General features: G+C 33.8%; 1 protein-coding gene across 1 annotated transcript in view; it reads left to right on the top strand.

The window, feature by feature from the left end:
* Nucleotides 1-16,343, top strand: part of LOC111043629 (ATP-binding cassette sub-family A member 2) — a 166,108-nt gene that overhangs the window by 61,501 nt on the left and 88,264 nt on the right. Inside the window, exons 2-4 of the mRNA XM_039441849.1 lie at nt 7,806-7,912; nt 8,858-9,037; nt 15,215-15,396. Coding sequence (XP_039297783.1) covers nt 7,808-7,912; nt 8,858-9,037; nt 15,215-15,396 — 467 coding nt within the window. The 5' untranslated portion in view covers nt 7,806-7,807. The remainder of the gene's footprint in view (nt 1-7,805; nt 7,913-8,857; nt 9,038-15,214; nt 15,397-16,343) is intronic.

Below are 16,343 nucleotides of genomic sequence, written 5' to 3'. Positions count from 1 at the left end.
ATAAAAGAAAATCAAACCATAAGATGACGTCTTTAATGGAGCCACTACAGCCACTTCCCTGTTCAGCTCTGTATGATGACGTCATCTTATGTTAATTAAATTACATTTTCTTTTGTGCAACTTGCCGTTTGTGTTGGAACTTGGAATTATGACATCCCTATTGTCTGTACAGGTAGATCGGAATTTTCTCTTTTATTATATTCGGAACCTACAAGTTATGTATGGTGGCCATTGAGCTTATTAATTTTTTTTGTCCAAAAAGATGTGGGGTCCAAAATTTGAGAATAATTTTCAATATCATTTATCTTATCAATTCTAGTGATAGCTCATTTTACTCTAGAACATGGTATGCCATAGTGGAGTAGGTCAATTTCCACACAGAAAAAACTAAACAAGTAGAATAGAGGACACATTATAAAATTTTTTTGTAACTAACTAGGTTTTGTATGTAATTTATTGTAATTTATCTAATATGTTGCGTAATTAATCTTGTAGTTTTTTTTTGGGAAATAAACATTCATTTAATTATTTGTTCATTTTACTCAGCTCTTCAAGGTGGGTTCAATGCATATCGGTTACCTGATTGAACCTTACCTAACCCTAACGCATGTCTTCGCCACGACCAACCTCACCAGACATGTGTATTTTAATGAAATGATTATAAACTCAACTTTTTGGAATGGGATTGCTCCAAAAATACTTCAACAGTGTAATAAATAAGCCAACAGTGCAATTCATTAAAATATACATAGCCTATCTGGTGAGGTTAGAGGTACTAGTGAGGTTTTGTCAGGCAACCGAAATATGCATTGAAACCGCCTTGAAGAGCTGAGTAAAATGAGCTATCACTCAATATGAAAGGACAAATATTAAGAATTCTCTAATTTGGAGAAAAAGAAGAACAAGATGACAAAGAAGGAGAAGCAGAAGAAAAAGAAAAGTTGGGAAAAAAGTAGGTGTTATCCAATGTACCTACAAGGTACTGGTATACAAAATACAAGGTATACAGAATACAAGGTACTGGCCACGAAAAGATGCGCGTTGACAAATCCAAACCAGCTGGTCGGTGTGACGTCATTGGTGCTCTAAAAGTATATTCTTCCTATCTTTTCAATGTTAAATTGAGCAACTTTGTAAGTCTTTTTCTCAAAAAGTACATAACTTTCCAGTACCATCGACATCCCCTACGATTAATACAAGAATTTATCTTCATTTTTTTAGAAATTCAATACTTTTGGACGGCTGGATCTTTCAGAATGATCGATTTTGTAAGAGCCTGCTCATCGAATAACTGTTGCTCTCTTATTGAAAATTAACATGCTTTTCCTGGCTCTTTTGTAATTCAATTACTCAATGCTGATCAATTTGATAAAGCGATCATTGAATAAGGAATTAAAAACGTGGAAACATTAATTAGAGTATAATATTATTTCTCTCAACATCCTTCATATCTTGTCTGTATATTACATAGAATCAGTAGAACATCTTACCGGTTCAACATCTTTAATCCTTTAGGAGTGCACTCTTAATTCAGGAAAAAAATGATATACACATACTTTAACCAGGTGATAGTTGTGTGTTACGGTCACATACAATATTTATCTTTTTCTTGAGCAGCTTTGTAAGTCTTTTTCTAAAAAGTATATAACTTTCAAGTCCCATCGACATCTCCTACGATTTATACAATATTTATCTTCAATTTTTTTCAGAAATTCATCACCTTTGAACTCCTAGATCTTCCAGAATTCTCGATAATGTAAGGGCATACCGGTTTGGAGATAGAGAACTCTCATTTGTTACTACGAGAAGGGATACTCGTAGAATGAATGAATAGATTTTATTTGTCAACATTTGAAAAGATGAATGGCTTCAAAGGTTTTCTACTGGAGGTTTTCTATTCAAAGTTTTAATACCCCAACAATTATAAAGTTGAAAAAAGGTACTGAATGTAGCCTATTTCTCCTAGTAATACTTTGAGTGATAATATAGACCTATACTTCTTCAATCACTGTTTTTATCAGCATAATAATTAGGCTTGGCTTGAATACTTTATAGTTATTTCGAGCTTTCTCGTTATTTATTACGTTGTACACATTCGAGCTGTTTCCTTTGTTCATTGTGATATTCTTCTGCAAACTCAACCAATATCTATCCTTTCAAAATTGATTCTAATACCAATCTCAATGCAGAAGACATATAAAGGAAAAGCTAATATTAATTAGATAAAAGTAAAATCAAGAGCGGTTGCAGAGAATAAAGGTTGTTAGTGCAGGGCATTCCATCAGTGATTTGAAAGGAGAATGTGGATGATCAACGGATGAAGATGATAAGCGCACCACTTTCCTCCCTTATGATATTATATTATGATATTTGATGATTTCGTTTGTTATTACCAATCAATTGGATTGATCAACAATTAAATTCCAATTTAATTTTCGATAAAGAACTTTATTGGTTTCAAAATTATTTACACTCAGTGACCAAGGCACAATCTAGTAACATAATTTTTATCACATATACATCACTCACACTCTATGTGGTAGAAAGCCCCAATATATGGAACAAAAGGAAGTATGGGGTGATAGTATAACACTCACATTCATAAATGCATTATAAACTTAATAATTTGCTATTTGAAAAAATATCTTAAAATATGCCCAACTATATTATCTTTCCGGTATAGGAAAATAATGTGGAGATTGAAAATAATTGGAATTTACCACGCACATTATCCTGTTTTAAGTTTATGAGAGTTCAATTTCTAGAATTGAAATGCCCTCCGAGTTGATTAAAGAGATTGTCATCCTTTCTATTCTTTCAAACAGGAATTCAACCGATCACTTGCCTTATAGAATTATCAAGTTTATTAGAAGGAATATATTGTAGGATACTTATAGTATGAATTCATATTCATACGCATACTTTTCAATGTATGATTCATTTTCATTAAATTCATTATTATTGAATCATGAAGAGTTGATTTTCCCTTTCACAAATAAATAAAGAATGAGAGTTCTACAATAAGTACCAATTGAGAATTCCTCTTACAAATAATTAAATCAGAAATATGTGTTTCAGAATACGAGATCAAGTATTCAATACAATTATTGAGAATTCCTCACGCGCAATCCATGCTTTAATATAATATTCGCCCTTATATTTTTTGTTATAGTTTTCAATTAGAAAGATTCAACCAGAAAACTATTTCCTCATCAAGTATGTGAAAGCCATAATTTTCCTGAAAAAAGAGTTCCTCCTAAGGGATTAGGCAAGAAGTTCTATTGATTCTACATATGATATTCAGTACACAGACAAGATAAAGGATTGTGAAAGAAATAATAGTACAATCAATGTTTCATGTTCTTAATACCTTATTCAATGATCGATTTATCGAATTCATTAGCATTGAGTAATTGAATTACAAAAGAGCCAGGAAAGCATGTTAATTTTCAATAAGAGAGCAACAGGTATTCGATGTAGGCTCTTACAAAATCAATCATTCTGAAAGATCCAGTCGTCCAAAAGTATTGAATTTCTAAAAAAATTAAAGATAAATATTGTATGAGTCGTAGGAGATGTCGATGGGACTTGAAAGTTATTTACTTTTTGAGAAAAAGACTTACAAAGCTGCTAAATTTAACATTGGAAATATAGGAAGAATAGATATTTAGAGTACCAATGATGTCACACTGATCATCCGACTCTGATCATTAAAAGATCGAGATGCACGTGGCCAGTACCTTGTATTCCAAGTAACTTGGTGTTATCTACAGCTTCCACTTTTATAGAGAGATAAAATGAATGCATATCGTTTGAACTTGCCGGTTCAAGTTCAACTACCCAATAGCGTTGTTACGCGGGAAAAGTTATCCAATTCAGTTCCTTGGCGGGCGACAGCTGAACGAAGCGCGACTTTTGAAAATTTCTGCCTAGCGTCACAACTCTCATAATAATTATGTTTTTTCGGCTTAGGAAGGTGAAGGAGTCATGGGAAAATTCTACAAAAAGTCGTGAACGTTTTTTTCATATATTTGAGATTCTTCTAAATTTTCAAATCAATCTGTCCAAATTTAACAAAGTTATAAGCATTTTCAAATGTGATGCTGGTTAAGAATAAAAATAGAGTAATATCCGTATTCCCTACCAGACATTCAGCTGAACTTTGAGTTCTCATTTTATTCTATGGAAAAATGAATGCATTTTTAGCATTTCTGAGCTTGGAATCATATTTTTCAAATGTTTCTTCATATCTTTATCCAATCAGGTACAATTTATATAATATACAGTGATGCAGTAATTAAGATTTCTATTACATAAATACATACATTACATATATAAATTAATAAATATATACATTATATAAATTACATACTTGAGTATATTCTTACCATTGAACGGACCAACACGAATTGTAGAGATTTAAACAAAAGACTCACCTTGTGTTAAGGAATGAACCTACACTTCTATGGATGAATACTTCGTATACAAATCAATCAATATCAGATAATTTGATAATATTCTAGAGATTGGAGTTAGACTCTCTAATATTCTATAAGGAATAATTGTCATACTTGGAAGATGTTGGAGTACATTGCTCATTATAATGTAAATGTAGTAACAGTTTGTTTTAATGATTCCAGTAGTCCTTCATTATTGTACTTTCTTGTGTATGTCACTGCAATAAACTGAATTTATTGATACACGAAATAATTCTAAAATCAATATAACAATAGGCAGTGTTCGGTAAAGATGGTATTGTGATTAAAATTCATTCAAAGACCTGGCATGCTGCCCAAAAGTCTTCATTCAGTTTTAACAATCGAAACCTTGATATTATTCCAGCAAATAAGTTTGAATTTCACGGCCATTCCCCAATTTTATTCAGATGTTCATACCTTAAGATTAGTGTGGTTAATTTCTGATGAGAAAGTCAAAAACATTTTTTTTAATTTCCAATGATTGATAGATACCCAAAAGTCAAATTCTTTTATATTAACAGCCCATTTTTTATATTCTCAAGAAAAGGGATGTTTAAAACCTTTATGGTCGCTCACACCATTAGCATCCACCGACCTTGCCACCCACTGAAGCTTGCAGCTCCTGAACACATGCCTTGTATCCCCAAAAATTCCCTAATGTAATGCTTTTTGTCTGTCATCTTGAACTTGAAAAATTTCATTTCGTGAAAACTGTACTTGTTCTATAGTTGTTATTGTCTCTCTAAGGGCCATTTGCACAGTGACAGTTTAAACGAAAATTCCATCTTAAACTGGATTAAATCCATATCAAGTCTTGTTTGTTATAATGTGTTACATTTTGAGTTTAAGCCACCAGCTGATTAAATTCAGTTTAAGCTTTGACTGTGCAAATGGCTCTTAATTCGGTAATTCCCTTTCAACTGATACAGCTCATTGGGGTTTTCAGGGTAATCTCCTAGATTTCTACATTTATTGAGCATGCTTGACTTATTATGCAACTTCAAATAAATAAATAAATCAACTTTATTAATCAACTTCAAATGCATAAAAAAACGGTGCTTGTACAATTTTTTTCCTTAACATATTCTGACAACATGAAAATCTTAGTTTATTGACAATGCTCTACAGAATGTTTTGAGTTATGTGCAATACAAGTTCACGTAGTAGGTCTCGAGGTGAATGCTAACAAAACCAAAATACTGACTTTCCATAGAGGTCGATCAAGCAAATGTCATAAATCCAGTTTCAAGCTCGGGGAGGAAAAAATAGAAATGTGTAGCCAGTATAATTATTTAGGAGTTATATTTCAATCTTCAGGAAGATATACAGAGATGTTAAGACGATCAATAAGTAGGGCTAAAGCGGAATCAACAGTGGCGATTAATGTTTTATCTAGAGTCAGATCAGAGAAATGGATAGAAAAGATGAAGTTGTTTGATACCGTTGTCATTCCATCCTGCCTATATGGTTCAGAGGTTTGGGGTTTGGGCTATGAAGAAGCAATAGAGAAAGCACAGTTATTCTTCTTGAAACGTCTTTTGCTGCTGATCCGATCGACGCCGAGTTGGAGTGTCAGATTGGTGACTGGTAGGCCGAAACTCAAGCTTCATGTCTTAAAAAGATGCCTGTCATGGTTGATCAAAATTGTAAACATGGCAGAGTCTAGGTACCCTCATGTGTGTTATCGAATTCTATTAAAAACAAACTTCGAAGGTAATTGGACGTCTTATATGAGGAGGGAGTTAGAAGCTGTTCAGTTTCGGGATTTATGGACGGAATATGGATTTGATGCAGTGGATCTGCTGAACAACAGAAATAGAATTCTGGAAGCGTATTCGGGGAGGATGATAGAGGAGGATAGATGTAGGTCTGACAATTCTCAAGTGTCTCCTTTGTATAGAATGTTCAATCCTTATTCGGTACTGGGAGAGCAGCTTACTTTTCAGATGCCAATTCGAATGATTAGATCTTCAGATGCGTAACACAATTGAGATTATCGGCAAAAAGTACATTCATTCAAATTAATGGTAACAGGCATCAAGTTGAGCCACAGAGAATATGCCCCGCTTGTGAATCACACTTAGAAACAATTCTGCATTTTCTTCTTATTTGTCCCTCTTATGAAGACCTCAGGATTCATTACATTGTGCCTCATGTTCATAACATAGTTCAGAACGTTGATAAAATAATGGTTTTATTATCTAATTTTAATGTTAAGAAAATTGAACATGTTTATCAATATACTACTAAGGCACTGGCTAGGAGGGATACTATGGTCTCTGAAATCGTTAGGGCTACATAACCAATAACGATTCTCTTCGATGGAAATATTTTAAAATGGTTATTGTTAATTGAGTAGGTTCTTTTTATTGAAAGCTAAGTCTGTAAACTAATTGAATTAGTTAACTAAAATTGTTGAGTTTTTTTAGTTTAGTGGATTTGTTGAATGTATTAAATTTATTGGATTTTCTGAACTTGATGAATGTATTTAAGTTACTGAGTTGTCTGAATGTGTTGTACTATTTATATTATTGATTAGGAATTACCTTGTACCTTTTAATGTGAGCTTGTTGAATGTTAGCAATTCATAGTAATATTGTTTATTGATTGTAATGTGGGTACTTCCATTGTGCGTGGTTGTATGCAAATTTATAATTGGACATTGTTATTAGTTTGATCTGTTGCCAAACATTTTGTTCATGTGGTTTAATTTAGTCATTGTTAGAATTTGTTATACTCAACTCATTAGTATGGTTATACCGTGTACAAATGAAATGATTTATTATTATTATATTACTATTTTTCCACACTCATATACTACGTCATGTAATAGGTCCCTGTGCCCTGTCGCATGAGAAAATCATAATTTAGTAATTACCTATTCTAATAACCAGGTGACTTCTGTCAGCTTATATTATTATATATATATATATATATATAATATATATATATATTATATATATATATATATATATATATATATTAGATTGTATTCTCTCATGCAATAGGCCCCAGGTGTTGTAGATCCATTTCTATTTCACTCACTTATACCAAGTAACAACTCAGCAACTGATACAAAAACTCTGTCAATGAAAGATGATATCTTGATTTTTTCATAAATAGAATAAAATGCGGAATCATATTTCTCACGAACCCTTTTCATTTGAAAAAAAGTTGGCATTGGAATATGGTTGGAGTGGATAATAGAATATTTCATTCGTGTTCTACACCTATCACCGTGCGATTATTAAAAACTTATAAATTAGTTAAATATTGTGTAACGTGTATTGTTTGTCTTAAAAAACTAATTGTATTTCTGTTGTGCAGCGATGGACCGGGAGAGGAGGCCTTCCAGGCGATTTGGCAGGCACCTGAAGGCCATGATCAAAAAGAACCTGCTTATAAAATGTCGCCAGAAAAAATGCACGCTAGCGGTGAGTCAAAACACGAAGTCAATGAAGTTACACAATAATATTTTTCAATAATCTATTGTTAACAACTTATAAATAACTCAAGATATTGGAAAAAACAGATTTGCACAGACTTTCACCCTGACTTAGCGCAGACTTTTACCCTGACCAGCGCAGAGCGTTGCTTCATGTCATGTGTAAAGTGTAAACTCTTTCGTAGAACAATGAGACTACACTAAAACTAAACAATTTTTCAAAAGGCTTTCTCTCTTCCTTTCTTTTTCCATGTTCCCGGAATAATGTGGAGGCACTTATTATTCATTTCCTGTCTGATACGAAACTCTTATTTGTTAATTTATTCTGCTGACCCATTTTGAACGTGCCTAGTCGATTAGTGAGAGAATAAGTATAAAATTAGACTATATAATATCATTTGAAATTTTGGAAGAGAGTAGATTGAATTATGTGAAATAGAATTGAACTCTGGAGATGTCTAGCCTGTTGACCTACGTTTCACCGTTATTGACTAACTTTTGATGTTAACTGATGCGTACATGAAACCATCAATGAAAGTGTCAGCTATCAATTTTAAGCAATCTATTCAGCAATCTATTTTAATTCATAATCCAGTAGCCTGAATGCTGTATCCCATTGGAAGAGTTTGAAACAACACGAATCAATGTCGACCAATCACCAATCAGGAGTGATTAGCCTCTAGGCAGAATTGAAATTATTACCCAACTCAGCTGCCGTCTACTGGCAGAATTCTGAGTTGGAATCTCGAGCTGACAAACTGTCGGCCTGTTTATTATCAAGGATACTCTGTTAATGGAAACTCAATCATATGTTACACTAGATGTTTTGCTATGTAGAAATTTGTACTCTTTATCAAACGTGATCAGCCTTTGGTCGAGAATAATCATTATTTTATTTGATAGATTCGATTATTCCAAATTTTTATGGTTCCAGGAAATACTTCTACCTGTCTATGCTTTCGCAATCCTTCTATTCATGGGACCAACATTGCCGAACCCGCACTTCCATAAAGAAACTGTACCAAGAGAAGACATAAAATGCCATTCATGTATCCACGACCATCACTTTCAAGACGATACAATTGCAGTGGCTCCAGACACAACCGAAATCCAAGTAACTAACTTTTATATATCAATGTTTATCTTATAAAACGTTGTGATGTTTGTGTAGCTTGCAATACTATATGGTATGAAAAAATGCAATGTTGACTAGTGATAGAGAAGATTGATAATAATTATCAATTCACAATTATTGTAAAAATGAAAGATATTAGATTACCAGAGTGATAAATAAATAAATAAATAAATAAATAAATAACCCTTTTATTGCAAAAATTTACAAATTATTTACATTCTGCATATATATTTTATTGTTTTCATTATTGGCAATTCAGCAGCTGCTGGGGTATCCTATTTTTAGGATTAAATGAGTGTCCTTCGTTCATTCTCTGTAGAGCCAGACCTCCTTGAAGACGTTTTTCATCCTCTCCCACTCCTGTCTTTCTTGTGCGACTCTCTTCCAGGTTGCTCCGCCGCATACTCGTCGGAAATCCTCGTCCCATCGGTAATTTGGTCTTCCTCTGCTCCTAGAAGAGCAGAGGAGCAGAGGGAGCAGAGGAAGACCAGAGTGATAGTAAATAAAAATGGGATGGATAAAATAGAGAGGAGTATGGACAGAGTGGATAATTTTGAATGGCTGTTACCTACCCATGTTGAAACAAAACTCAAATATTATTTGTCCAGTGTGTACAGGATGTTGTATGGGTAACTCAACAATCTCACAACATCTACAGTAGTGCAAAAAATGGACAAAACCGTACGCCATTCAACAAATGTCATTTTTCGTATTCATTCAATGTTTGATTTTTTCCACTCTGATTATTAAAATCCAAAGTAAACAATAGGAAATTTAATTGTTAGTTCAGTTGAAAAATGGATGTGTGTCTGTGCTATTTCAAACTATCCATACTTTATTGCCCAACTCTGTATAAAGTCCAGTCACTATATACATTGGTGCTTGCAATTTATATTGTAGTTCTGATTTTTTGATATATTATTTGAGAAGTCCAGAACCAATATTTCTGAATGAAAAATTTCCTTATAGTAGTTTTGACGCGAACTTTTGACACAATGCTCGGATCTCATCGTATACTACATTCTTCCCGCTTCCTCAAGGCGGTCCAAAATCATGCATCATAAGTCAAATTCAGTCGGAAAATGGAAAATCTATTGTTCAGTGTAGGCCACTTAAGCCCATATTCCCAAACACTAAAACTGGCCAATTTCTATATTCAAAGCTATGTATCTCTGTAACCCCTGATTATAAAAATCATTACTTGATTTCGAAACGTTCAATAGAATCTTCTCTTTCATTTGCTGTAAACGATTTATGGAAAAATAAGTTTGTAAAGTGAGATTCGATTGTTGAAAACAATTGTAGATATTTTTCTCATATAAACGGTTTTGGCAATTCTATGATAGGGAAAAGTGATTCAAGATGGATTCTAGACAACTGAGCTCGTAGAGGATGAATTTATCTACAATTTGGAATCAATCGTGTGTTTCAATGATGTATCAGTCTCGTTTTAGAAACTGTAGTACAATTAGATCCAAGCATTGTGTCAGAAGTTATAAGTGTTTGAAATTTTGATTCTTGAGGTGTCCTTGAGCGCGCCTCTCCACTAGGAAATACTGAAATGAAGTGCATCTAACGGGTGATTCTCATAGAACATAATCTCATGAACTTATGCTATCTATGTGAGGACAATGTAGTTGGTGATGATGGTTGAAGCTGAAAATTGGGTGTTTTTCACAATACAAGGAGCATTGTTGTCAGGTGTACCTGTAAATCTATACGAGATAGAGCGCTCTACCAGATCTTATTGAAGAGCACAAAAATACGCACAGAGGGATTTTGAGTTATACATCTAAATGGTAACAAGCGGAAGTTATTGTTGATAAAAATCTAAAATTCATCATAATTGATTTTTTCTTCAAATTTCACTCATTTTTTAAAAATCATAACTCAGTACTCACTAGAGATAGAAAGTTCCCAATGATCTCATTTTATTCAGGATTTCATAGTATAAAAGAAAGGGAGAGCAAATTTTTACCGATTAACGGATTTGGCGGAAATACATGAATACATAATAGGTCATTATACATGAGTAAATATATTTTTTTTTTTCATTTTAATAGGATCAAAATTTGAACCGTTTTTTCTTAACCATAATTTTGTAAATAAACGTTTAGGTGAGTTGTACAATGTGAAGCAAACATTATCGAGGATGAGCTTTCATTTTATAATTTTGTCAAGATCCACAGATATATAAGACTAGAACCAAAGTATTGACTGAAACGATGAACGCTGAACATTATTACACACATTAATTACAGCTACAGATTACAGCTACAAAATACGCGCGAATTTTTATCCAAATACATACCAAATACTAACAATCTTCAAAACAATATATTTTATTTTATTTCAATTTCAATAGTTAAAATTCTCTATCAAGAACCATCGATACTTCCAAGCTCTTTTACAAAACTCGACTAGCCCTTTCCAATTTCCTCCATTAACAACTTCTAAATACTCATTCTCAGATAGAGTTGAACTACCCAGCCACTCTCGTCTCCACTCTCCTAAGACTAGACACCTTGCTACAAAATGAAACGTATCTTCTCTTTCGCCCGAGTTACACAGTGAGCATATTCCACTTCTTCCTTCGGTCCATGGTCTGTCATTCAGGTAGAGCATTTCCCCTCTCACTTTCATTATCCAACTGATGTCTGGCAGTGTATATTCCTCCTTCAGATAACCGTTATCTAGCAAATTCACACTTACGAGCTTTTTATAAATTGTGTGGAATCTGGCTGTGTTTGCTGCACTTCTGAACTCTTCCATATTTTTTAACTTACTCAACTTCCAAAGCTTATTAAGTTCATCTTTCCAGTTGAGCAAATTGTTCAGACTCAGATCAACATCAGCACTCAGTCCTTGCGCCATATCAAGCCAGCTCTTGTACCAAAATACTTTACTTTCAACAACTTCCATTGCCAGTAATTTTGGCAAGCGCCAATCTTGCATTGTCATGACCTTATTTATATAGTTAAAGTGCAATCGGAGTGTGTAATCAAAGAGTGGCGGCTCTCCAGTTTCCAAAAATAAAATATAACTCGGTGTATTGTAGGGCAGATTAAACATTCTCTTAATGAAAAAACGCCATAATTTCTCCACCTGCTCATACCTTCTGTATCCCCACACCTGAGCACCGTATACCATTATTGCCCTTGACACAGTCCTATATAAAATCCATTTGGCTGATAATGGAACCCTCTTATTGTTTATCAACTGCTCCCAGCCAGCATTTAGACCTGCTTTAGCACTACTAAGTTTTTCTTCAAGATGTGGGGTCATAATAAGCGACGGTGTGATTAATACTCCCAAGTACCTATATTCATTCACCTTCTCTATCCTATTTCCCTCGAAATACCACTTTTCCTGTCTTCCTTCTCTTCCACCTTTTTTAAAAACCATAACTTTTGACTTATTCAAGTTCACTCTCAGATTCCACCGCTTGCAGTAAACTTCTAAACTGGAAATCATATCTTGGAGTTCTCTTTCCGATTCAGCAAGTAACACGATATCGTCCGCGTACATGAGCAGTTTTATTCGAATATTACCTATTCGTGCTCCTCCTCCCAATTCTCCCTCCAAATCATTCAAAAAAAGAGAGAATAGAAGCGGGCTCATTTGACAGCCCTGTTTTAAGCCTACTCCTGCACTGAACTCTTCCGTAAGCCCATTCTTACTCCATACTCGTGCAAAGGTTCCATTATTTCCGCAATAAATATTTCTAATAGCATTTATGAGCTTCGATGATATCCCCATGCATCCGAGCTTATACTATTAGTCATTCGCCTAGCTGGTTTTTTAAAGGATCTTATCGCTTTCCAGAATCTTTTCGTATCATTGGCATTGTTTAACTCTTCATAAATATTCGCATGATATGTTTCTCGTTTGGTTTTGCATAATTTCCTGTAAATGTTTCTCTCTTCAATATACAAATTCTTCACTGTAGCGGTATTAGATTTCCTGAATAAATTTAAAAGTCCAAACATCTTATCTCGTGCTCTTTTACATTCATTATCGAACCAACGTTGTTTAAAGTTAGCATGACCTTGACCGTGGACGAATGATGAGCTAGCTGCCTTTTCTATACAATTACAAACTTCTCTTATCGCCATCTGATTATTATCATTATCATTGCCAGTCATTGATTCTCTCAGACTAACCGTTAATCTAGCTTTATAATACTTTTCGTCATTTTTCCCCCATATCAGTTTCTTCGGTATAGTCGTACAGTTGTTATTCTCGTTGTCTAATGTTACACCTCTGAGCTGTAAACCGAGTGGCATATGATCTGAGTAGGGTTCTTTCATTACTCTAAAATCATTTACAAAACTTAATACATTCCCTGCCCTGTAACCGCAGCTGAATCATTTACTGCAACTCCGCCCCATACCTCCAATAAATGTTAATTCACCCATCCCATCACTTGGCGAATCACTTCCCATTCAGTATAATCAAATTGTAATCATCACAGAGCTCTAGAAACCTTCGCCCCCTATTGTTAAGCTCCTTATCCTTCGAAACTCTCTTATATGAAAACCTTGTATTATCATCCGTAAGTAAACTTTCATCATTTATAACCTGCTCCTCTCCAATACGTACATTCATATCGCCTATCAATATAAAATTAGACACTACATTGGAGTACATAAAATTCATCAATTTTACAAATTCATTATTCCAATTATTACAGTTCAAGTACAGCGGTAACAGGTTAATTTCTCTCTGAATCTGAAAATTAATATTTACAACTGAGATATTATTAATTGTTCTAAAAGAAAGTCCCTCATGATACAATGACAATCTATTAATTCCCATTAGCATTCCCCCACTGGCTCTACCAAACTGAGATTGCCTGACTGCGCCTTGCCACCTTACTTCAAAGTTATGGAAAACATTTTCATAATCACTAACATCTTTATCTTCAATAAAAGTCTCAGATAGAAAAATCACATCAAATTTACTCAAAAAGTTCAAAAAACCTAATTCATTAATTTTTGATTCAAGTCCACAGATATTATAATATAAAATTTCCATCACCTGTGTGTTAGTGCGGCTCTCCCTTCCACATGGCACGTCTTCGCTCGAACGCTGACGGCGGGCCTCCCGCTACACCTTTTCTATACCAGCTTCGTAAATCTGCTTAATGATTGGCTTGAAATCGCTCTTCACTAGTTCGCTCAGCTCCTCGGTACCATCCTCTTTTCCGCGACGGAGTCCTTCTTCCAACGACCACCAGAATGAACGTCCTTCCACCCACAGCTTTCAAGACGCACTTCAGTTCATTGTTATACTTTAGCAGTTCCTTTCTCAACGCGAGAAGCTTGCTATATTTAATAGTATTTCTCTTTATTATTTTGAGATGTAATAATATTATATTATTATAATTGTGTATGTTTTTTGAGAAATAAATTTGAATTTGAATTTGTTTGAATACCGATCAACAAGATATCTAGACTTATCTCTGAATAGATTTCTCTATTTGATAGAACAGATGGAATCATTCCAAGATCAAAATTCATATTAAAACCTTAAATCTTGAAAACACCAAAATATAAATAGGCCTGTTAGAAGAACCTACGCCTAATTCATTGAACTAATCCAATCGATTAATGAATATTGTGTTTTGATAATATTTTATGAGTTCCATTTTATGAACACATTATCATATTTTATATTATTCAACCAAAACCATTAACTTTCATTCAAATAATAACATATCGTTCGGTTGTTTGCGGAATGCATGTCACTCTCCGACAGTAACTTCAATCCTGTGTAAAAGTTAATTGAAACAAATTAGAGTGAAAATAAAAACGTCATTGATATTCAATTGATTAGATGAATAGCACATCCTACATAAATAGCTCAATCCATTGGTTGTCCCATCATCCGACCATGCATGTGATGGATAATCAATTAAGTTGCAGAGTTGCACAATACCACAGAAAAGGGAATTAAGATTGAAAATATGTTGTATGAAAAAAAATATTCCAATGAATTTCTATTTGTTATTAATTTGAAATATACTTGCAAGTATTGTTTTTCCTCTGCGACTGTACCTAGCCTACTATGCTGCTTATGCTTATAATCACCATCGTAGGTATAATTGAAGGTACGGTACCTGAATAACTGTCCTTTTCAATTCGTATTTCTCAGGTTTTTCTGCAACTATTGAACAAAATACATGAAAATCTTCCCAACTCCCAAGACCGTGATCATCCCATCAATTTCGTCTATTACAATAGCAAAGAAAAAATGATCGATGACTATTGGAAGGATCCACACTCCACAGGTTTGGCCATTGTTTTTGAGAACAACCCATACGACATTGATTTGAGGTGAGAAAATTGATTTCATAATGTATACCATACAAGACTTGTATCTATGAACTTGTCACTTGTTTGTGTGAATTGGGCATCATTGAAATAATTTAGGAATTATCAAGGATAATTAATTAAGATAAAAATTATGAGCTGAAATTTCACTACAATTATTCAAAATTCGCTTAAAATCATCCAATACTCCAAGTGGCAATGAAACCGAAGCAATGTCAGGTGTGAGTTATGTCAATGATAATCGCCAGATAGCGCTGCCCATACATTTTTAAAATTTTTGATTCATCTAACAATTTATTTGAAAATACAAATAAAAGTTGCACATAAAGGGCCGCAAAACTTTATTTTGGTACAAACCGCATTTAAATGGATGAGAATATTTATAGAATCACAGTTCAGACATAATGGGTCATAGAAATAAAAACTGAGCATATGCTTGCATGAGCATGAGCATGGAGCATAAGGCTTTGCTCATTAGTATTAGGTAGAAGCAAAAGCATTTGCTCATTTTTATATGTATAAAGATTCACCTTATACTCTTACCATATTTATGCTTCTGAACACTGGAGCAAATGCTCACGTATTTCAAAGATTTTTTATCAGCTGATTTGTCTTACTTTGTTTTTATAGTGTAAACACCGCTTTGGTTTGGTCGCCTGCTCTGTTTTTTATCTATGACTTGAGTTTTAGGTTAGTTAAGTTCTGAATTTCGAAATAATAGCGTGAAAAATGAAATTTTTATAATAATCCCCAGCATAATCGTATGATCTCAATAGCCTTCTTATAATCTGCTACACTTTCATCTTCTTAAATGTCTATGCCCTATTCTGTGATGGCAGGAAAAATAGAAGTAACATGGGGTTCGGCCCTTTGGAACTCCATCCTAGGTATATTTTGTATTTATTCTTTTGTAGGAATAATGGTGATAGGTAGGAATACGGTATATCACT

Source organism: Nilaparvata lugens, chromosome X, assembly GCF_014356525.2.
Source record: "Nilaparvata lugens isolate BPH chromosome X, ASM1435652v1, whole genome shotgun sequence".
NCBI classification, from domain to species: Eukaryota; Metazoa; Arthropoda; class Insecta; order Hemiptera; family Delphacidae; genus Nilaparvata; species Nilaparvata lugens.
The sequence above is the reverse complement of the archived record's forward strand: the minus strand, read 5'-3'. Positions and strand labels throughout refer to the sequence as shown.